This window comes from Parasteatoda tepidariorum, chromosome 2, assembly GCF_982258835.1.
Source record: "Parasteatoda tepidariorum strain Cologne lab strain chromosome 2, Ptep-v5.0, whole genome shotgun sequence".
NCBI lineage: Eukaryota > Metazoa > Arthropoda > Arachnida > Araneae > Theridiidae > Parasteatoda > Parasteatoda tepidariorum.
Window position 1 is genome coordinate 85,969,912 of NC_141756.1, and position 22,632 is coordinate 85,992,543.

General features: G+C 27.1%; 1 protein-coding gene across 3 annotated transcripts in view; it reads left to right on the forward strand.

Moving 5' to 3' along the window:
• Window positions 1-22,632, forward strand: part of ATP7 (copper-transporting ATPase 1) — a 31,420-nt gene that overhangs the window by 5,027 nt on the left and 3,761 nt on the right. For all 3 annotated transcript variants that reach the window (XM_043054977.3, XM_043054975.3, XM_043054976.3), the window contains exons 3-20: window positions 587-1,454; window positions 2,954-3,088; window positions 4,242-4,405; window positions 4,675-4,836; window positions 6,196-6,275; window positions 6,450-6,612; window positions 7,495-7,728; window positions 8,473-8,613; window positions 9,409-9,642; window positions 11,513-11,653; window positions 13,254-13,442; window positions 14,432-14,614; window positions 15,932-16,202; window positions 17,560-17,718; window positions 17,939-18,081; window positions 19,424-19,627; window positions 22,029-22,146; window positions 22,228-22,330. In XM_043054977.3, the coding sequence (XP_042910911.2) occupies window positions 587-1,454; window positions 2,954-3,088; window positions 4,242-4,405; window positions 4,675-4,836; window positions 6,196-6,275; window positions 6,450-6,612; window positions 7,495-7,728; window positions 8,473-8,613; window positions 9,409-9,642; window positions 11,513-11,653; window positions 13,254-13,442; window positions 14,432-14,614; window positions 15,932-16,202; window positions 17,560-17,718; window positions 17,939-18,081; window positions 19,424-19,627; window positions 22,029-22,146; window positions 22,228-22,330 (3,692 nt within the window). The remainder of the gene's footprint in view (window positions 1-586; window positions 1,455-2,953; window positions 3,089-4,241; window positions 4,406-4,674; window positions 4,837-6,195; window positions 6,276-6,449; window positions 6,613-7,494; window positions 7,729-8,472; window positions 8,614-9,408; window positions 9,643-11,512; window positions 11,654-13,253; window positions 13,443-14,431; window positions 14,615-15,931; window positions 16,203-17,559; window positions 17,719-17,938; window positions 18,082-19,423; window positions 19,628-22,028; window positions 22,147-22,227; window positions 22,331-22,632) is intronic.

A 22,632-nucleotide genomic window follows, 5' to 3' on the forward strand; every position in this document is an offset into this window, starting at 1 on the left:
ATCTAGTTTTAAATCTTACTACATGTACTTCCATATATTCTTAGGCTTATTTCTTTCTTTTTTTAAAAAATTAAAACTTAACCTTATTGATTATATATGTATTTTTGATATTTAATTACTTTCCATTTATATAAGATTCATTTAAATTTATATTCAATGTTTTCTGATATAATTTGACTTTTATATAACAGTCTTATTTGAATAATAGTCAACACGAATGCCTCACTTTCATGTTTATACAAGTACGTAATGTTTATTTATTTATGTTTATCTTATTTTGCAACTCACACGCCTCAAACTTCTGCTCAAACAGAGGGCATCAAAAATCAAATAAGATAAGGGAAATAAAACACTCATTAGACTTAAAGCTTTATCTCAAAACAAAACAAAGGTGGAGCTGTCCTGCTATAAAATTCGAAGAATTTTTAGTTTTCCCAAACTCTTATTTATTATTTTGATTTGCGAAATACCTCATTGGTAAAAAATATTTATTTAACTACACAGATTCTCTAAAAATTATTTTGAAATAAAATGAGTGTCTATAAGAAAAAATTATTTTATTAAAACATATTGTGTTATTTATTAGGTATCTTTGGAACAGAAATGTGCAGAAATTGAATATGACAGTGATCTCATATCAAACAAAGAGCTTGTTGAAAAAATTGAAGACATGGGTTTTGATGTTACTCTTAATCAACCAAACTTGATCAGAACATCAGTTTCTGTAAAAGGCATGACATGTAACACGTGTGTTCGTAAGATTGAGTCCAACCTTCTCAGTTACGATGCTGTACAAAGTATAAAGGTTTCCCTTGAAGATCGACGTGCAAAAGTTGTGATGGATTCAAATAAAATGTCACTTACAGAATTATGCAGTACTATTTCCCACTTAGGCTTTGTTGTTGAGCAAATTAAACCTCAATCTAGATCAGAATCTTCTGCCAAAATTAGTGTTAAAGGAATGACTTGTAATTCCTGTGTAAAAAGTATTGAAGATTTCGTAAGTCAAAAACCTGGTGTTCATAGAATTTCTGTGTCTTTGCAAAATGAACTTGCATCAATTTTGTATGATTCTTCAGTGATTATGTCAAATGAGCTTCGTGATATTATCGATGACATGGGCTTCGAAGCCAGTATAGTAGAGGTGATAGAGTCTAATAACGAGCCAAGACTTTTAACGCTTTGTATTGAAACACTGAGTTCCACAAATTGGTCAGCAGAAGATGAGGATCAACTTTTCAATATGAATGGCGTGATATCTGTTAGTTCAACGTCTGATCCTGTTGTTTTGTCTGTTGTCTACATTCCAAATGTAATATCTGTTAATGACATTATGAATAATATTCAATCAATAGGATTTATATGCAAAGAAATTATCGAAAAAAATGTTGATAAAACTGATTCTGTGTCAGATACAGCTTCACAAATTATTATGAATGGTATTGATGAAACAAGTAAGTTTGTACTTTTATTAATATTATTTATAAATTAATATTTCTATTTCAAGAAATAAAATTAACTAAATCATTTGAAACTACTTGTTAAGTAGCTATATATTTATTTAGAGAAAATAATAGCTTTAAATAAAGATTCTTTGATTTTACTAAATGTTACATTAAAAATTTCACTATTCTTATCATGAATAACTATTTATCATGTTAGAAATAAAATTTAGAGAAGTATTTAGTAAAATGAATTAAAATATTTATTTAAGTTTATTACAGCAAAATTTATATCATGTATGTATGGTTTAAACAGTTATTCCCAAAACAAATTTATTTAATTTTCCCTAACAATGTTTCTCAATAAAAGCTGTTAAATTATTAAAAACTTGTTTTTTAGTTTTGGTTTAAAAATATTCAACAATCATTTCAATTAAAAATATATTAAAATATTTTTATTAAATGATTATTAAAATTTATTTTCAATTACAATTTGAAATTCTGTGCTTTTGCTTTTATTTCTGAGGGACAGGGATAGCTTGGCTCGTGGCCCATGTGCGAGAAGTCATGAGTTTGATCACTGCCAGCTGAAGACTTCCCATGTACAAAATGGTGACTGGTGCACATTAAATCTGTCAGGGTCACAAAGTTCTTATAACAAATCGGTACCTCGAGGGGTACTGGATCTGAAATCGATTGTGCTGTTGTTCAGGTCAAAATTACATTCTGCGAATGGATAGATCGATGGTGTATATGAATGTATCCTCCCTGTAAAATGTGATGTATGTATGTTGTCTGTGCGTTATCCTCAGGGATGTTTCACGAACGGATGCCGATAACTCATTATGCAGCTCCAGTGCGACATAAATAAAAAGTACATAAGTACCTGTATATTTGTATTTTTTAAATGTGTTAAAATTCATAGTTTTTTCTTGGTACCAAATCTAGTTTGTTTTTTTTCTTTGTAACTACTTCATTGAATGCCGAAAAGTTTGTTCACTATTTTTTTTTTAATGCTCTTATTTATTTTATTTTTTTATTCTTACTAGCGGCTTAATCGATCATATAAGAAAAATAAATTATTTAAAATTTACAGCTATAGGCAGCTAAAGTATATAATCTTTATTACCGCCAATCAGAAATAGTTGTTCAATAAAAATATTAGAATAATTTTCTAACATTTTTAAGAATGTTCTTCATAAAATTTGAGCTTCTGTTTTTATTGCTGAGCATGTTTTCATGTTTAGGAAAATCAAAGCATAATTTTAAATGTATATTCATTTTTATTTGGAAAAATGCTTATTTCAACTCCAAAATGTATGCTCCTCCCATATGAGGGAAGTGTACATTCTCTAAAATTTAAAGTAAAAGCAAATAATGTTAAAGTTCTATATAATTATTCTTATTATATTCTCGATTTTTTTTCTTTATATCTAATTACAGTATCTTTATCATGCATACAACTGATTATATAAATTTTTGTGTTATAAATAAAATTTTTGCTATTTCAGAACAAAAATCTCCTAAAAAAATTCAGATCTTCTCAGATGATGATGAAGATTTAGAGAAGTGCTTCATAAGGGTAGGTGGTATGACCTGTGCTTCTTGTGTTGCTGCTATTGAAAGAAATATCTCAAAAATTGATGGTAAGAATACTTTTATTTTGCCCTATTTTATTGTGTTTTGCTAGTGCAATCATTTTTATAATTTTTAAAATAAGCTTAAATATGTTTTATATACAAATGAAGCATTGTAGAACTTTTTCATGTGGTAATAGTTTCTGATGGGATTAATATTTCTATTGCATATATTGACTGCTGTATCTTTAATGACACAACTTAAAATGAAATGTATTTACAAATAAGTGAAAAATCTTAGCAAAGTAGCTATATTTAACTGATATTGTATGATATTATAACATTTCAAAAATTTTATAAATGTTACTTTACTGTAATCTCTGATAATATTTTCAAATTGGAATATTTGAATAAAGATTTTAAAATTAATTGCAAATTTTAATGTAATATAAGTATTTTATCTAACAGTTAAGAAATTCTCAACGATTATTTAATTTACGAAGAAATCTAATTTAAGTTATAAGTTTTCAATTTTCTATTAAGCTTAAAAAACGTAAAGTTTAAGTTGAAAATTTTTTACAGCTCTTATTGCAAGCAATTAAAACAATTTCATAAGAAAACTAATAGAAGTATATCTAATATTTGTATTCTATTTCGTGTAAGCCAAAGTCCATCAAGGTTCAATTATCTTAAGAATACCTAATAAGTCTTTAGTACATTCTATTTTCTTTCACAAAGATTTCAATTCTTTCATTAAACATTTCTTAATTAACACAAAGACAGGCACAAAGTCATAGAGAACATAAACAAACTTATTATGCATCAAAATTGCCAGGTACACAAAATAAAAATATATCACTGTTACAGTAAAATACACAAACAAATAATAAATCTAAGTTAGGTAAAAGACCTAGATGAGAAAGAATTATATTTCAACAAATTTGATTTTCGATATGGCTATGCATTTAATAAATTTCACGCCACTTAACATTCTAACTTATGTGTAGAAACTTAGTTCAACTTTAACACTTCCTTTTGCTTAGAAACGATCAGCTGGCGTTGACATTATAGGTCAGATGTATAGGTATCTGTGATCTTCTTGTAGTGCAAGTATACAATTATAAGAAATAAATTTTAAAAAAACTAAAGTATATTTTTAAAATATACTGAAGGTTTTATTTTGATTTTATAATTGTTTATATGTATTTCATAATATTAATAGGGGTTCATCGAGTATTGGTTGCGTTAATGGCCCAGAAAGCTGAGATTAAATATGATCCTGCCTACATTCTGCCCTCCCAGTTGGCTGCTGCAATTTCGGATCTGGGCTACCCCAGTACAGTCTTGGATGATGTATCAACTGAACATGGAGAAGTGCATTTGCATGTAAGTATATCTTGTTTTGTGGCTATATATTCTTTTATTATAAATTTTTTTATGTAATATTGTATTTATGTAATGTATCTTATTATATTGTTACTTAAAATGTAAAATGTAGTTTTGAAATATGCGTGTTTTTTGAGTATATAATTTTTTTTTAAAAATAATAATAAACTTTTCAGATGCAATTTAATTATATACATCAAGAAAAAATTTTTTTTTTAACTTTGTGTAAATAATATTTTAACTATGCCTTGGGTATATTTCCTCTATAGATTGGTAAGATGACTTGTTCTTCATGCGTTCACAAAATAGAGACTACAGTTTTGAAATGTCCTGGAGTATTATCGGCATCGGTAGCATTAGCAACTCAACAAGGCTATTTCAAGTTTGATGCTGAAGTTACAGGACCTAGGAACATTATAGATACTATAAAGGTTTCATTATTTTTCTTTCATATTTTGTTTTCTAAGAAATTCATTACTTAATAAGCAGCTGAAAGTTAAAGGCCAAAAAATTAATTAGGCGATTCTATGTCATTTTTTGTATGATGCAAGTTTAAAATGGATTTTAAACATGTTTACAGAAAGAAACCTCAAATTTTGAACATTTGACTCTAATGATTTTCAAATTTTGTATTTTCATAAATTAAAGTTTTTTTTAACCCTTCAAGTGCTTAGTCCCTTGGCAAAATTATAATGGAATTTAACTGCTGCACTATACTGTTCCAGTTAGTAACATGGGGAAAATCAGTTTTTGATGCAGCAAAACCTAAGGATGAAATTATTAGAAAATGCCGTGTCCATAGAGTGTTAATTTATTAAGTTCAAAATTTGCATATGTTAGCATTTCTGTGAACATATGTTTTTTAATCTTTCAATTTGAAAAATTTCCAAGTTTTCTTCATAGAGTTTTATTTATAGTTAATAAATCTGGTTCGCTCAACTAATAAATGATGAATAATTTTAAGTATTTGTTTGATTTAGCATCTATATTCAGTTCCCTAACCAAGGTATCAATGATTTAAATCAAATTTTTTAAATCAATGCTGATTTTCTGATAATTCAACTAAATGTTAAAATACTATGATTTTTCTAACATTTATCCAGAACGAATTAGGGTAATTTATTTCTGCTTTAGAGCTTCTTTATATATTTAAATAGATTTTAAGAGAATTAATGGTCAAGTTTTTCCACAAAATAAAGTTGTTTTGAAAACATTTACTAAACAAACAAAAATTCTACTATGAAGTAGATGCATATTCTTTTCACCATGAAATCACTTTTAACAATTTTAAAATTGCCTCATTATTTTCTCTTAGTTCTGTTGTAAACAAAATTATTTAAAATGCTTGAACATTTTTTAAAATTAAAGATCTAGTTAATTTATGAAGTAATGAGCTAATTTTTTAGCATGTCTATTAATGAGACTTGTTTTCTTTAGACTGTTATTGTTATTATGAAAAGATAATTTTATTATGAGACGTTTATTCTAAAGTTGATATGTTCATCATTTACATATTACCTTACTTGGTTAAACTTGGTGACCCAAGATGGACTTTTTCCTTTTATATAGATTGTTCTATGTATTTAGTTTACTCATTTCCAAATCTAATTGATTCATGTTTTAAAATTTTTTGCTATAACACAATCTGGAAGATAAAATTTTTCATTGGCGAAGAATAAATCAATTTAGTAATTTTTGTTTCAAACAAATAGTGATCCTAAATTTACATGTTTTAGAAAGAATTAGTACTTCATATTTTTTTTTAAGTGTTCTAAATTTTGTGTTTGCAGGCTCTTGGTTTTGATGCATATCCCTTGACAGACCATACTAGAGATTCTAGTTACTTTATGCAGAAAGAAGAGATAAGAAAGTAATAAACCAATAAGTTTCTTTATTTTTTGCAAAACTTAATTTAGCTGAAATTTAAAGATAAATAAAATTGTCATTACTACATTAATAAAAATCTATTTGATTTAAAGCTTTTCTTGCTGGTAAATTCATTTTCTAAGAGTATTATATTAAAAATAGATTCTACCTTCTCCAGGTGGCGTAATTCTTTCTACCTATCATTAGCATTTGGTCTTCCATCAATGGTTGTTATGATGTATTATATGGGATTAATGATGGCTGGTAAACCAATGCACCATGTCATTCCTGGCCTTTCATCTGAAAATTTGTACCTGTTTCTTTTAGCTACACCAGTTCAGGTACTTATTTGTAACTTTATTTTATTCTCTAGATTCATTTATATTTTTTTTCAATTGAAAAATATTGAAATACTTTTTTTAAAATTTGATTTATGCAATAAAATCTTTACATTGGTTTTTAGCTACAGTATAAACTGTTAACCAATCAAGCCTTTCACATTTGGGCATATTTATTAAACAACAAATAGGAAAATTGGTTTTTAGTTAGAAAAACAATAGAAAGACATCTTAAGCATTTAATTCAACCTATATTATAAAAGAAAATAAAGGAATTGCAGCCTGATTAACTATCTAACTTCTGTAGTGACCACTAAAATAAATTACTTTTATACTAACATCAATTATTAGATTATATTTTTTTAATATTAAATGTCACTTTTAATTATCTGTTAAATATATATTTCTCAAAATTCTCTATTAAAATTTTAAGGAATAGGAAGTAATACTTAGTTTTCTATTGTTGAAAGAAATATACATAGCAGTAAATCAGCATTATAACTGCAAAAATGCAGTTGTACTTTAATGTTAGTATGTTACATTACTCTATATTTCTATTAATTCATTATTCCTGCTAAATATTTACTAGGATATTTGTTGTTGATATAGTTATGACTGTTTATTAATAATAAAGATCTATACTGTTACTGTATATTCTCCTGTTTCTTCTACATTATACTACAATATTATGAATATACTCTATAAAATGTCAAAGTATGCTATGTTATAAAATCAATAAAATAAAAACATTTTTACTCTTAAAAACTCATTTCTTCTTAAGAACAAAAAAATATAAATAAATTGCACTTGATATATTTTGTTTTTGAAGGAATGTTATTTCTATGATATTGATTCTATAGTAAAATAATTATTTATTTATTTCAGTTTTATGGTGGGAGATATTTTTATGTACAAGCCTACAAAGCGTTGAAGCATCGTACTGCAAACATGGATGTTTTGATCATGTTAGCTACTACTGTTGCATACTTCTACAGTGTTGCTGCTCTGTTGTATTTCATTATTGTCCAAGCTGATCATAGCCCTAAAACGTTCTTTGAAACTCCTCCTATGCTTCTGATTTTTATATCTTTAGGAAGATGGTTAGAGCATATTGCAAAGGTAATGTTATATTAATGCTTGGCATTATAATTGACTCTCAATTTTTATTCTATTATAACATCTGTATCTTCTATAAAATCGTTAAAATTTGATGACAAAAATGACGAAAAATGTAAATTTTACTGCTTAAAGTTCGTTTGAACAATAAAAGTAAGGTAGTGTTTCTGAAAAATTGATGTAAATTTTAATACAATTTTTACTTAAGTTTATAAGTTAAATTTTATATATCAAATAATATTGTAGAGAAAAATATAATTATTGAATGAGTTAGTTTTTGTCAAACTCATTTAAAAAAAATCTGAAGAAGAAGAAATGTTAATTTTTGGGAAAAAATTCCAGAAATGTTATTTTAAATTAAGTTACTGTACTTAATTTATACTTAGTATCTTCCAAAAAATAGTTAAAATTTGATGGCAAAAAATGTAAACTTTTACTGTTTAAAGTTCATTTAAACAGCAAAAGTATAGTGTTGTTTCAGAAACATTAATGTAAATTTTAATATAATTTTTACTTAAGTTTAAAAGTTAAATTTTATATATCAAATAATAATAAAGAGAAAAATATAATTATTGAATGAGTTAGTTTTAGTCACTCATTTAAAAAAATCTGGAGAAAAACTTTAATTTTTTGAAAATAAGTACAGGAATGTTTTTATTTCTGTTATTTTAAATTTTACAATACTTACAAAAGTACAGAAAAAAAAATTTATGCATATTATTGAATTACAAATTGTTTATATTACAGGGTAAAACTTCAGAGGCCTTGGCTAAACTCTTGTCTTTACAAGCAACAGAGGCTACACTAGTTGAAATTGATGATGATGGACAAATATTAAACGAAAAACAAATTGATGTTGAGCTTGTTCAAAGAGGAGATGTTTTAAAAGTATAAAATGTTAAATAATAAGTAGTGTGTTCTTAAAATTTATAGCCTGTTTTGAATGTGAATTTTTTATTTAATCAGCCAATGTATGAAATTGTTATACAAATCATATAGTTACAATTGCTATTCAGAGCTGCATGTATTCATAACTTTTCAACAAATTTGAACTGCCACATAATTAAATTATGTGAAAGACATTAAAAGAAAAAATATTTTCAACTTTAAAGCAGATTTCAAATTTTCTTAGCTTCCTGATTAATCACTTGTTAACCATAACCCACTTCAGAATGGTAATTGTGTGTATTCTTCACTTGTTTTTCACGATAAAGCATTCAATTATTATAGAGGAAAATTTATTGCCAAGATTTTATGAGTTGAAAGATTTAGCGGTTATTAGTAAAGAAATTTGGAATTATACAAATCAGAAGCCAAATTTTTATACATGCTTCTTGGTATTATGTGTAATTTCTTTTTACTTAGTATTGGGATGAATTGCAACTTGTTTCACACAGACTAAATTTGGCTGCTAGGAATTTATTTTTTAAAATTATACTGTTGCTAGAAATATTTTCTTTATTATTATACGAAGCAATATTTCTGCAATTAAGTGAAATTTTTTGAATTTTTTTTACACTTTTAAAAGTGATTAATAAATTTTACAAATTTAGTGTCAAAATAAAAATGAAATGTCAATAAGAAAGGTGATAAAATGACAATCTATGTGTCTACATTATGGTTATAATTATCTATTAAAATTTATTTTTATTTTCAGCTAATATTTTATTTATTTTAATGTAGGTGGTACCAGGGGCTAAAATACCTGTTGATGGTAGAGTTGCTTTTGGGAATTCCATGGCAGATGAGTCATTAATTACTGGAGAATCTCTTCCTGTTCCAAAAAAGCCAAATTCTCAAGTGATTGGTGGCTCTGTCAATCAGAATGGTGTGCTTTTGATTGTGGCAACTCACATAGGGAAAGATACTACATTAGCACAGATTGTGAAACTTGTTGAAGAAGCTCAAACATCAAAGGTTATTTTAAAATTTTCTTTATGGCAATATTTATTTGTGGTCATTTTCAAAAAGACATTCTTTTGGAAAGTTTTTTCCCTTATAAGTTTAGTTTTGTATAAGGCTTAAAAAAATAATTAGAAAATATATTTAAGTACAGATATGAGTGATTTGTGTTAGATGTGAATGAGATTTATGATTCATCAAATAATCTAACATCAATAAGTGATAAATCAATAACACATTTAGCTAGAATCTATGCATCAGTATATTGCTGGTAAATGCCCAACTTCACGACTTGAAAAATCACTGAAAAATATGTGACACAATTTTGTATTGCTTTTCGATTATGGTACTATCAGCTTTACGTGGATGCGGATTGGATATATTACTGAAAAACGGCCTATTGTTAGCTATGTTTTCCTGCGTCAATTAAGGATGTGATTACTTATTTGTGAGTGCAAATTGATCGTGGTTGTTATTCTTTTACTTTGTGAATGCTATAAAATGGGAACTAGAATGAGGAAAAGACTACCGGTAGGGCAAAGGAAGAGTAAGATAAGAATAGGCTTAGATTGCAAGAAGCCTTTTCTTTTAATTTTGCTTTTTGTGTTGGAATTTTGAAATTTGATCTGGATCCTATAAGGTGTTAACATGCAAGATATTTACTAATTACTTATATATTTCACTTTCTTTTTTATTTATATTGGACTTAAAATTATAATTTTTCCTCAATTTATTTCGTAATTTTAAATTTCCCAAATTCTTAATAATTTTAACTGTTTAAAATCCCAATTAGTTTGTATATGCAACATTTTATTATTTTTAAGAGGAAAAATACTTTTTAAAATTCAGTTACAGTAAAGCGTTGCTTATCATAATTTACCGGTTTGACCACTTATCCGATGCATTCAAGGACCAAGTGTTTTTCCCACCTTCTTAAAAAAAAGCAAGAAAATTGCTTAAGTGCTTCTTTATTATGAGAATATCTGAAAGGGGTCGAAAAATTACTTTTTTTGTCCCTCTTACTTTAAAAAGAACCTCATGTTCTTTCTGCCCAATTCCGTGGTGGAAATTGGTTTCTAATAAGAGAACAAGTTTCTTATTAAAAATTTTAAAAATTAAACTTTAAAGCACGCTATTTGTAATATGATATAATAGGCACTACCACAATTGCTAATCCTAAGTCTGGAATAAGTTTGAAGGGAAATTACTTAAAAATATTCTCATCGCAGTTTTCTAAAATTGTCCAATTATCCATATTGGCTTTGGTCCAGAGAATCAGCACTCTACTGTATTTGAATTAAGAAAATTCATTGTTTTTAGAACGAGTTGTTTAATTCAATATTTATATTTTATAAATTTGTATTAGTACATTATCAGTTATGGTATAAGTCAGATTTCATTGGAAATATGAGCTATTGACTAAAATTGCTTAAGGAAATCATATATAATAGGATTAAAAAACAACTGAAAAAGGAAGTATATTGTTTTAATAAGCAGAGGATCATTATCGAATTTAAAATTAAAATATATCAATAGAAAATATTTTAATTTCCTAAATAGGTTTGGGTTTTGTTTAAAATTTTAATTTGTAAAAAATTATTTCTTGTCTAATTACTTATATAAATCATTCTTTACTTCATGCATTACTTATCCACACAGTTAATATGTTTATACATCAATTGATTTTATGTTTTTATACAGTGACTGTTTCCATTTTTGATTTGAAATATTATCTGTCTGTTATTTTGTTCTCTAAGTTAATCATAAGTTTTTCACAAAAAAAAATGCTTGTTAAATTTTTTTATGCTCTTAAATTTTCAAAATTTTTTCTTTAAAATGAAAGTTAAGTAATATTGATTGTTTTATTTTGTGTGATTTATTTCAGGCTCCTATTCAACAGTTAGCTGATAAAATTGCTGGTTACTTTGTTCCTGTAGTAGTTGCTGTCTCTGTTATCACATTAATTGGTTGGGTTGTTGCTGGCTATGTATTAGTTGATGTAGTTAAAATGTATCACATGAAACATGTAAGCAGTATTTGTTCTTTAATCCAAACTTTTTTCATTATTTATTTTTCCCTTTTGAGTTTCTTTATACATTTTTTATTCAATACAAATAGTTGATAAGAAAAAAGAATTGAATTATTTTTTTTTATTGCCATTTCTATGAATTTTTCAATTACATTGTGTTATGTTAGATTTTTTGTCATTTCCTTACTTTTTATGTTAATAAATAAAATTCTCATTTTAATAAGTGAAAAACATTCTTTTAAACTTTTCTTATACGAAAATCTTACTTTTTATTTACATAATATAATTTTAAACTATTTAATTTATTTTCTGAAAATAATTCCTCAATGATAAAATGTTTTATAAATTATGAATATTATTTAGTCTTAAACTAAAAGTTATCATGCTCGCGCGTTTTATACTGTATTCATACTTTTTATCTTGTTTTATTCACTTTGTACTCTTTTATCAGTTTTAATTGTGCTGCAATTAACATTTTGCATGCACTTAGACGTTTAAACTGTTTCACCATATTGTTTGGCGCAGCATGTCCTCATTTGAACCTTGTGCCACTAAACCCTACATTCAATCAATCAATCAAAAGTTATCATGCATTCTGTAATTCATCTATTTTATTATTGAAATCTTGTTTATAACTTTTTAACTTATTACTACAGAAATTTACCTTATCTTATGTAGTGAAAATTTTTATTTAGTAAAGTTGTTTTTTCATTTACTATGCATGCAACTTTTTATTTAATGCATACAATAATATTTAAATTTTAGATACATTTGTCACTAATTACCTTTTGGGTTTATTTTGTTCTGTAATGGGTAGAAATACATAATAGCAGGGCTCGAAAAGCTAGGGCTTTTCAGCTATGAACTTCCAAAAAAACTTATTATGTACTAGTCTGAAACAAGAAGCGTTAAACGCAATTATAAACATCTACCTAAATGGAAAACTCCTTTCAGATTCCTGTGCAGAAACCTCTGTAAATCATTGGCTTGGTTGTGGAACTGGCAAGCGTCATATTTGGTTCATTTAAAAAACGCAGTACCCTCGGATAATTTGACATTCCAGATGACTTGACCTTTGTCATTTAAATTATTTCATAAAAGAGAGAAATTATTTCATAAACGAAATACTAGGTTACTATTAGCAACCTAGTATTTCTTTTATTACTGTATAATGTAATAATAGTATTTATAATCCTAGTAACTACTAATTCATTGTGCAACTTATATAATGTTTGTAATAAATAAGAGAAAATTATATTTTTATTTATTTAGAAGCTACGGGTTAGTTTCAAAGGAGGACGGTTAAAATTTCTGAGTTTTTTCGAGCCCTGCATAATAGTATGTCATGTGTGTTAATATTTATCAAAAAATATTTTTTTTTAATTAAATTTTTATTTTTTAATCACCCAATATTTTAAAAAAAATAATGTTATATTTAAGGTAGAAGTTTTTTATATCTTAACTAATATTGTTTTACCCTTCATTTTGAGCAATGTAACTAAATTTTTGTGTTCTTAATAAATAATCATGTTTTGTTACTTACTTTGAAATTATTATTTTTATGATATTTTAATGTTTTCTCTTATTTCACTTAAAGAAAGAAGATGCCTCAGATTCAGAAATCATCTTCCAGTTTGCCTTCCAATGTGCACTTACTGTTTTAGCTATTGCTTGTCCTTGTTCATTAGGTCTAGCCACACCAACAGCCGTTATGGTCGGAACTGGAGTTGGTGCAATTAATGGTATTTTGATTAAAGGTGCCGAGGCTCTGGAGTTAGCCCATAAAGTAAGTGTAGCTGTTTTTATTTTATCCATTATTATTATGTTATTTAAAGTGGAATTTGTCTTAAAAATCAATTTAATTTTACTCTTAATTTATGCAGATAATGTAATTGCGTAATGGCAATTTTTGCTTGCACATTTTATGTAAGAAGTACGCTAACGAACTATTTGTGTTTAATAATTTATTAACCATTGAATAAGTCTTACTTACATTAGAATATAATATTTATTAGCAAGAGAAATCAGCGCTCTCGCTAAGGATTTTAAATTATTAGCCAATTGAAATTCAGATGCGAATCAATGCTGCCAACAGATGCTTTTTAATTGATTATGCAATGTATCTAGCAGAAATTATGGTAATTGAATTAAATACAGGGTTTGTTCAAAAAAACAATTCCTTTTGATCTTTTTTTTTCAAGATCAAGGAGAATGTATATTTTTCTTTTTGATAGAAAAACTCATTCGCCTATACTTTCCTCAAAACACAATTTTGTTGCATATTTAATAATTTTATCATATTTGGCAAGGTGGCAAAAACTTAGTGTGAGCCCTAAGAAATTATATTTAGGATACTATTTTTTTTTTCAAAGTAAATTTTTAGAGCTGTTCCTAGTTTTAATTTTTTATTTTTAATCAATGATTGCTATGACGAATTTTCAATTTTATGCTGTTGCACTAGCTAGCTAACATAACTGCTGATTTTGTATTTTATAAAATTTTAAGAGCCAAGAGATGAAGATGATTGTTTTTTATTTCGAAAACAATTTTGTTTATAAAATTGTTTAAATATTTTGAGTCTGGTATATTATGCTTAACTACACTCATGAATGCAATTAAAATTAAAAAATCAGCATATCTTGTTTGAATTTTGTTACAATAATTATTTTTTTTCAGGAACAGTATATTTCAAATAACTTTTCTTAAATATTTGTTTTATCTTTTTGGTTAATATAATAGTTTTGTAAAATATATTTAATTCTAAATTTCTTTCAGGTAAAATGTGTGCTTTTTGATAAAACTGGAACTATAACTAAAGGTATTCCGGTTATGACTCGGGTGTGTATTTTTGTGGAACAGAATGTTATGTCATTAGGCAAGATTCTAGCCATTGCTGGTACTGCTGAAGCAAACAGTGAGCACCCCATTGCAGCTGCTATTACTAAATTTGTGAAAGAAGTAAGCTAATATTTGAAAAATTTAATTGAGAAAAATAGCAAAACTTTCTTAAATGTTCTTAGGAACTTATATTAAATTTTCATGGAAAGTTTTCAGTTTTTTATTGTTAAATAACTTATTTAATACTATATATTATACTTATCTTCTTAATGATATATTTTTTAAAAAATAAATATGCTGCGTGAATTAGAATTTTCTGATCAACTTTAACATGCAGTGATACAAAAGAGTACATGCTATAGCCACATGCCGAGTTTAATTCTGCATGAACTAATAACAGACATTCGTTGTGAAAACATTAAAAAAATTAATGAGTTAAACTGTGTTTTTTTTCTAATAACAGCAGGCACTGAACTTCCTTTTTTCGCCTTAGAAGATGCCGGAAGTGTTGCTCATTTATCGTTATCCTGTGGGCACCTATGAACCAAAGTCACGGAGGCGAGCAACATTACCCACGCCACACTGCCACAAATACCCGTTCATAGAGTGGGCCTCATTCATACATTCACACATCAGAAAACAACACAGAGAGAAACATACATGCCCAGAGCGGGATTCGAACCCGCAGCCATTGGCTTCAATCAAGCGCGCTAACCACTCGGCTACCTGGCCGGCTGAGTAAAACTGAAAAATATATAAGATGCATAAAAAAAAGAAGTATCCAACTGATAGATAAAATTTCCATAATCCAGTTTTAAAAAATTAATCCCAACCTGTATAGAGAATAAAAGCAACCGGTGCACATTGTTGACCTCATTGCCATCATATCATTAGTCTTGAAATTGTTTAATCTTAACCTGGATGACAACCTTGTCTGACAATTGGTTTTTTAACAATATTAAAATGAATTGAAAAAGCTCTTTCAAATACATTAAATAAAGTAACACTTTAAAAAAAACTTTGTATGTTATTTTTGAATACATAAACAACAAAACTATACTTTAATCTCTTATGTACTATGTGCATTGAAGTTGGTCAGATAATTTGCCTCCAGTCTGTATTTGTTTCAACTCATTTCTTATTTCAATTTCTTCTATCATGCAATATTTAAATAGTCTTAGAAGTGTCTTTAAGACCATTTAAAAATTTCACACTATACATCTTATACATTACCAGATGTAAAAAGAAAAATTTCTTGATTTTGGTATATGGGGAAAATTTCAAAATATAATTTAAATGTAAAATTACCTTTTAACTATGCTTCTAATGAAGATTGGAATTATTGTGTATTTCCTTGCTCAACAGCATATTTTAATTTAAAATATTTTCACTCAGTCCAATTGAAAAGATTTTCACTAACATATTACAATATTTCAGACTTTGCAAACAGAAACATTTGGCAATTGTAAAGATTTTGCTGCCGTACCTGGTTGTGGTCTTCGCTGCAAAGTGACAAACATACAACACATGTTAAAAGAAGAATCCTCTGTTGAGCAGCTAATAAATGCTAAGAGGAACAGCAGAATAAGTCTCAATTCTCAAAAAGATGCAGCCGAAAACGTTCTCATTGACAGAAAGATTTATGGCTCACCCAAACACAATGCTTCTAATCTTGCAGCTGAGTTAATTCAAAATTTAGAAAATTCCAGTGAGTTATTTTTTATTCTTTAGAAGTTATATTTTAATACTTGGAGTTAAAATTTTGACAAGAACTTTACAAATTGTTAATTTTAGTTTTTTCCATTAGTGTCTATAGTTTTGTGAATTAAATCAAAATTGTGTAAAAATTATTTGTTGGTAATATTAAAATTTTAGAGATAAAATTCATTTTCAAATTAAAGCCCATTTTTTCTAGTTTATTTCATGAAGATATTCTAAGAAAATTTCAGAAGTAAATAGATGGGACAATCTACAAATTAGCATATTTTGATTATTCCAGTGTTTCGTAATAATTCAATTTTTTTCTTATATTTTGCTATATTATTTTTAATTATTTTTCTACTTTAGAGTAGCTTTCTCTAGAAAGAGTATCATTCACTCTCAGGTTATTTGGACAGTGATTCCGTGGTAGATCAATTCATTAGTTTACCAAGATAGAAATTTTGCATGTGTTATAACTAACACAGTTTTTAAACATATTTAGTTTTATACCATCATATGGCATAAAAGTGCTTTATCCTGTGCCACTTAATGAAATAAGTAGTACTTAATTGCAATACTTAATTTTTTTAACCATCTTAAGTTTTGTGCTGTAAAAAAGATAAATAAATAAAATTGTGTTCATAATGTGCCTTATTTTATCAAGTATTTTTATTGGGATAAATATAATTCATTATGATCATAATTAATTGTAAAATTGAAAAAATTCTAAATAATTAAATGCCTTCATGATTTGTTATATTTCATTCTAAATTTGTAAATCTTTGATATATTGATATTTTGAAGAAACTTTCATATAATATCACATCTCTAAAACTAATAAAATTCTTTTTGCATTCATTATCTATTAATTGTTTTTATTTTATGACATAGTACCAAATTATAATCAATTAATTTATTAAACCCTATTGGAAATCATAAAGTTTATAAATAATAATATATAACATTTGTTTTTACTACTGTTAAGTTTATTAAAAATACTATAAACATTAAAAGGTTGTAAAAAAAACTGCTTAAAATGACATGCCACTATTAAAACTATTCAAATCTGAATTAGTTCCATATATTCTAACACCAATTTCATTAGATTAAACATTAAATATTCTAATGTCAATTTTAATAGGTTAAGCATATAGAACAATTATGTTCTTGTTTCCTTACTGTTTGGTACACCTACAGTACAAAATAGAATGCTAAAAAAGAGCTGTTACCAATTGTATGGGAGTGTATGGTTCATTGAATTGTGCTTCCTAAACTAAAATTTTTGTGTTCCTTAAAATATGTGCACCATTTATTACTCTAACAACATTCATTAGTATTATTACAATCTTAGTATAATTTTAAAGGTGACCCAGCCGAAGGTGATGCAGCTAAGTCATACACAGTTTTAATTGGAAACAGAGAATGGATGTTGCGAAATGGAATCCAAGTGTCAGATGATATTGACACCCTCATGAAAGACCATGAAGAAATGGGACACACTGCAGTTCTATGTGCTATTGATGGTATGATTTATTTGTCCCCTCAGAGTTTGATTTCTAATTTACCCTCTAATAATCAGGCCATTCATGAAAAAATATAGAATTCATGTTTCATTTGGCTCGAATATGAAGTGAAAATGACTATAGTGAAAAGTGCGTTAGAAAAAGAAAAAAAACAAAGAAAAAGTGATTTTTCAGTAATGGTTAAATTTGTTTTTAAACTTTTTCAAATATTATTTTTTAGATCTGCTTATCTGTATGATGGCAGTTGCGGATACCATAAAACCAGAGGCACACCTGGCTGTTTACACTCTCAAGAAAATGGGATTGGATGTGATTCTTCTGACTGGTGACAACAAAAAGACTGCAGCTGCAATCGCTAGACAGGTAACACTTTGCCGTATTTTATTTTTACACAAGTACACTTCATCTCTTGTAGATATTTTTTGCTTGGTAGACATAGAGATAACATTAGCATATCTTGTCTCATCTGTTTGAATTAAAAATATGTAGAAATTTTATTTTAAAATTATCATTATGATTGCGTTGTAGTTTAAATGAAACTTAAGACAACACTACTTTTAATCATTGTATTTTATATATTTTTCTGTATATATATTTGAAAGTATACTCATTTATATCTTTAATCAACTAAATATTGTTTGCAGGAATTAATTTTTCTTATAAAGTATTTTGTGGGAGTTACTTTCCCTTATAAATATAGAAGCAGAGAACTACAAAACTTAAATTTACTGATTTTCGGTTAATTTTCCATCTTTTTACAATTAGGTTCAACACGGCCTAATTGTAAAAAGTGGTGTATCCCTTAAGATTTTGAATTATTTAGAAGTAATGGTCAGTGAAAACCCTATAAATCGAATTTATTAAACCAAGAATCATACATTACCTCTCGAAGAGATTTGTCCGCAGTCCGGAGCAAATTGGCATCTCTGCAGAAAACATTAAAAGTCTTGCTGTTTAGTCATCTTGAAGTTTATTAAAATCTAATTTCTATTGTTCTCTTTAAAAAATAAATAAATAAGCAAATTACGAACACAAATTATTTTTCAGGTATTGATTGTCTTAATGGCTATGTAATTTGAAAAAAAATTATGTGCTCAATATTTTATTGTTAAATGTTTTAGACTGGCCATTATTTTTCCCATTTTTCTTTCATTTAAATTCAAATAAATAACAATATTTTGATAGGAGCCACTGTGGCTCAGGGGATCAGATGACGGGACCCAAGTTCGAATCGCAGCGGTGGCTGATTGATACGAATTCTGATCCCAATTCGTACTGACCACATTGGTGACTTAAAATATCTTCAGTGATAGACAGATCATGGGTTAGAATTCCCTTGCTGTCAGGCTATAGGAGGTTTTAGTGGTTTTCCCCTCCATGGAACGCAAAGGCGGGTTACTTCCATCAAAAAGTCCTAGTTTGTCCCAATATTTGATCCAGGAGTTCCCTTGTATTCTGGGTTGGTCCAAAATTGCAAGACTACCAAGTTTGAAGTAGATAGTCGTCTCAGAATTAGATCAGCTTTACAACGCCATTTATAAAATAAAATCTTTTGATAAATTAAGGTAAACAAAATGTATAGAATGTTAATGAAAATAAAATAATTTTTTGCACAAGTATTTAAAATACAGCAATCAAAATTATATCGAGCAATTTAAATATTATTACTTATTATAGCCTAAAATTATAAAATTTCTATTAATAGGTTGGAATCTCTAGAGTGTTTGCCGAAGTGTTACCATCACACAAAGTTATGAAAATCCAGCAACTCCAAGAACAGGGAATAAAAGTCGCAATGGTTGGTGATGGTGTAAATGATTCTCCTGCCCTAGCTAAAGCTGATGTTGGGATTGCTATTGCTAATGGTACAGATGTTGCTGTAGAAGCTGCTGATGTTGTTCTTATTAGGGTATGTGCTGTTAAATGAAATATTGCCTTGGAAAATGCATTAATTGTCATAGCTTCTAACCCTTCTGCATTTTGCAAAAGCTAAGATTTTCCGTATTTTCACTCTCTTTCCTGATAGCTCAAATTTTCTTTAATTCAAACGTTGCTGCTCCTCTTGTAACGGCCTGGGAGAGTCCACTCGCTGTGGTCCTCCCTTAAGGTAAGACGCAATGGATTTCTCTTCTCATCTACCAATGAGGACAGGAATTCAGCTTCTTCTGCAAAACCACTTCCCATTATCATTCTGTTCATTCTGTTTGCTGGCGCGTAAGCAAATGTTGAAAAAAAGTGGCCCGTGTAAAAAAAAATAACAGTGGATTTGTGGTGAAAATATATTTATTATGGCTGAATGAAAACGATACAAGCAAGCTTTTCGGGAGTCCCAAGCCTGGTATCTGCTAATATCGCGATTCTTAGTCACTCTAATTTAATATAAATTTTCTTATGTACCTGACTTAAAAGTCTGGTGTTGCGATTCATATTCACGCAAATTAAAAATCATACATCACAGTCCTTAGTTACGGGATTTAAAAATTCAGTATTGTGACTAGTATTCTCTGGTTATAATATCAATTTTTGTATTTATACGTGATTTAAAAACTACAAATAGGAATTCGTATTTATGCAATTTAAAAATTCGATATCACAATTTATATTTTCATGTATTTAAAATCCTATATCATGATTCGTATTCATGCGATTTTAAAATCTAAGATTGCGTTTCATATTCACACAATTTTAAAATCTATTATCGTAATTCTAGTAGGAAGTAAGTTTTTCTGGAATCAGTTACTATAAAGGTTTGATGTTCTTCAATAGTGGGTAATTTGATTATAAATCATAATTCAAAAAATTATGTTTAATATGATTGGTTTATAATTTGATATCGAATTTTTGCACACAAAATTTTTAGAGTTTTTCGCTTTGTGTCACAATTACCCCTGCATTATATTATAGTGGATTTATGAAATCATAAATAATTGAATCTACTTTTTTTATAAATTTATTAGCATGTTGTGGAAATTTTCTGCATTTTTAGGAATTCCTTCTGCATTATTTTGTTGATCTTCTGCATTTGTATAACTAAGGGTTGGCAACTATGGATTGGTCAAATAACTATATATTTTAACATTAAAGCCTTACTTAAAATATTCCTTTAAAAAATATATGTAAATTTTTTATGCTAATATAGAAGCAAATTTATTAATCTAAAATTAGATAAGCTTCTTTTCTTTAGAAATTTAATTTTTGCAGATTTTATCCAATTGCAAATGCAAAAATATTTTATTTATATTTTTGTCAGATTAACATGATAATAAATCAGCTTTTGTTACTTAAATTGGAATGCTTGTGCTCTGGATGTATTTTGGTTATTCTTTACTTACTAGCTTGGGCTTTATAATTTTCCTACCTACCTTTAATTGTGGTATATCAAACAAAAGTTAAACTTCAAAGTTGTTGTTTTTTTAAAACAAAACACCCTGGAAGAAATTTCTTCGAACCCATGTAGAAGAAACTTTTTTCTAAAAGATATCAAATATTAAAACAATTTTTCCAAAAGTTAATAATTTCTATGTAGTTTAAATAATAGAATGATTTTCTAAGCTACTTAATACATCATTTTTAAACTTATAAAAACTAAAAAGCAACAATTTGAAGAAAAAAAAATTATGAATTTCTTAAAAAATTTAAATAACTGGAGTCCTTTAATATTTTACATAAATAAGTATAATAAAACCTTATTTCGCAGTTACATAATGAATTGTTAAAATATAATAATCAATTTTATTAATACTACAAAATTAACAAATCATATATCAAATATATATTCTGTTACAAATTACATATTGAATTCATCATTGCAAATGCCATATTAAATTTTTTAATCAAATTCTGTTAAGTATGAATATTTAAATAATGCAATTTGTAGATATTAAAATTCTAAATAAAACTAAAACAATTTGAAAAACTTCATACTAGGAAACTTTGGTACTGTAATAAATTTAATTTATTTAAAATTAAGCTTCTGCGCTTCGTGATAAACATTTGTATTGTTCATTTTTAGTTTCTTCTATTTTGTTCAGTTTCTTCCATTTTTACCTGTTTCTTCCAGTTGATCCCAGAAGAAATAGGTTTCTTCAAGACAAAATACTAACCCGACCCTGATTACAGCATAATATCCTAATTGTTGTAAAATCTTCAATTTATTCATTTTTATTCAAATGTAATGTCACTTATAATTTAAAATTTTATAAAATGTTTCCTCCACTTTTTTCTCTTCACCCTCTTTTGATTTCAGTATTTAAAGTAGTCTATATTTTTGACTGCTGATTTTTCTAAAAAGTTTTAATTTAATATTTCAGAATGACCTTTTGGATGTTGTTGGTGCAATTGATCTTTCCAATTGCACAGTAAGAAGAATAAGATATAATTTTATTTTTGCCAGCATGTATAACCTAATTGGAATTCCTTTAGCTGCAGGTAATATTAAAATTCTATATTGTTATTAAATATAATTTCAAGAAAAATTTCGTTGTGAGATTTATGTTGATTCAATTTTAGGTATATTTCGACCTTGGGGACTTATACTTAAACCTTGGATGGGGTCTGCTGCCATGGCTTTATCGTCTGTATCTGTTGTATGCTCATCTTTATTGCTAAAACTGTAAGTTTCATTCTTTTATCATGCATTTTTTTAAAAAAAATTACTTACATTTTTACTAATTAATTTGCACTGCAATGAAATGCTATTTGAAATAAGAAAAAGAACTTATAGGAATTAACATTAATGAAAATATTTAAAGCAAATATTATTTTTCAAAATAATTTATTTTTAAATTGTTAATTGAAAGAGGAAAAAAAATTATACATTTACCCAACAGGATTAGATATTTTTAAAACATCAATTATCTTACATGGCCCAAATCTACAGAAAAACAGCTAATATGATTTGGAAATATTATTATT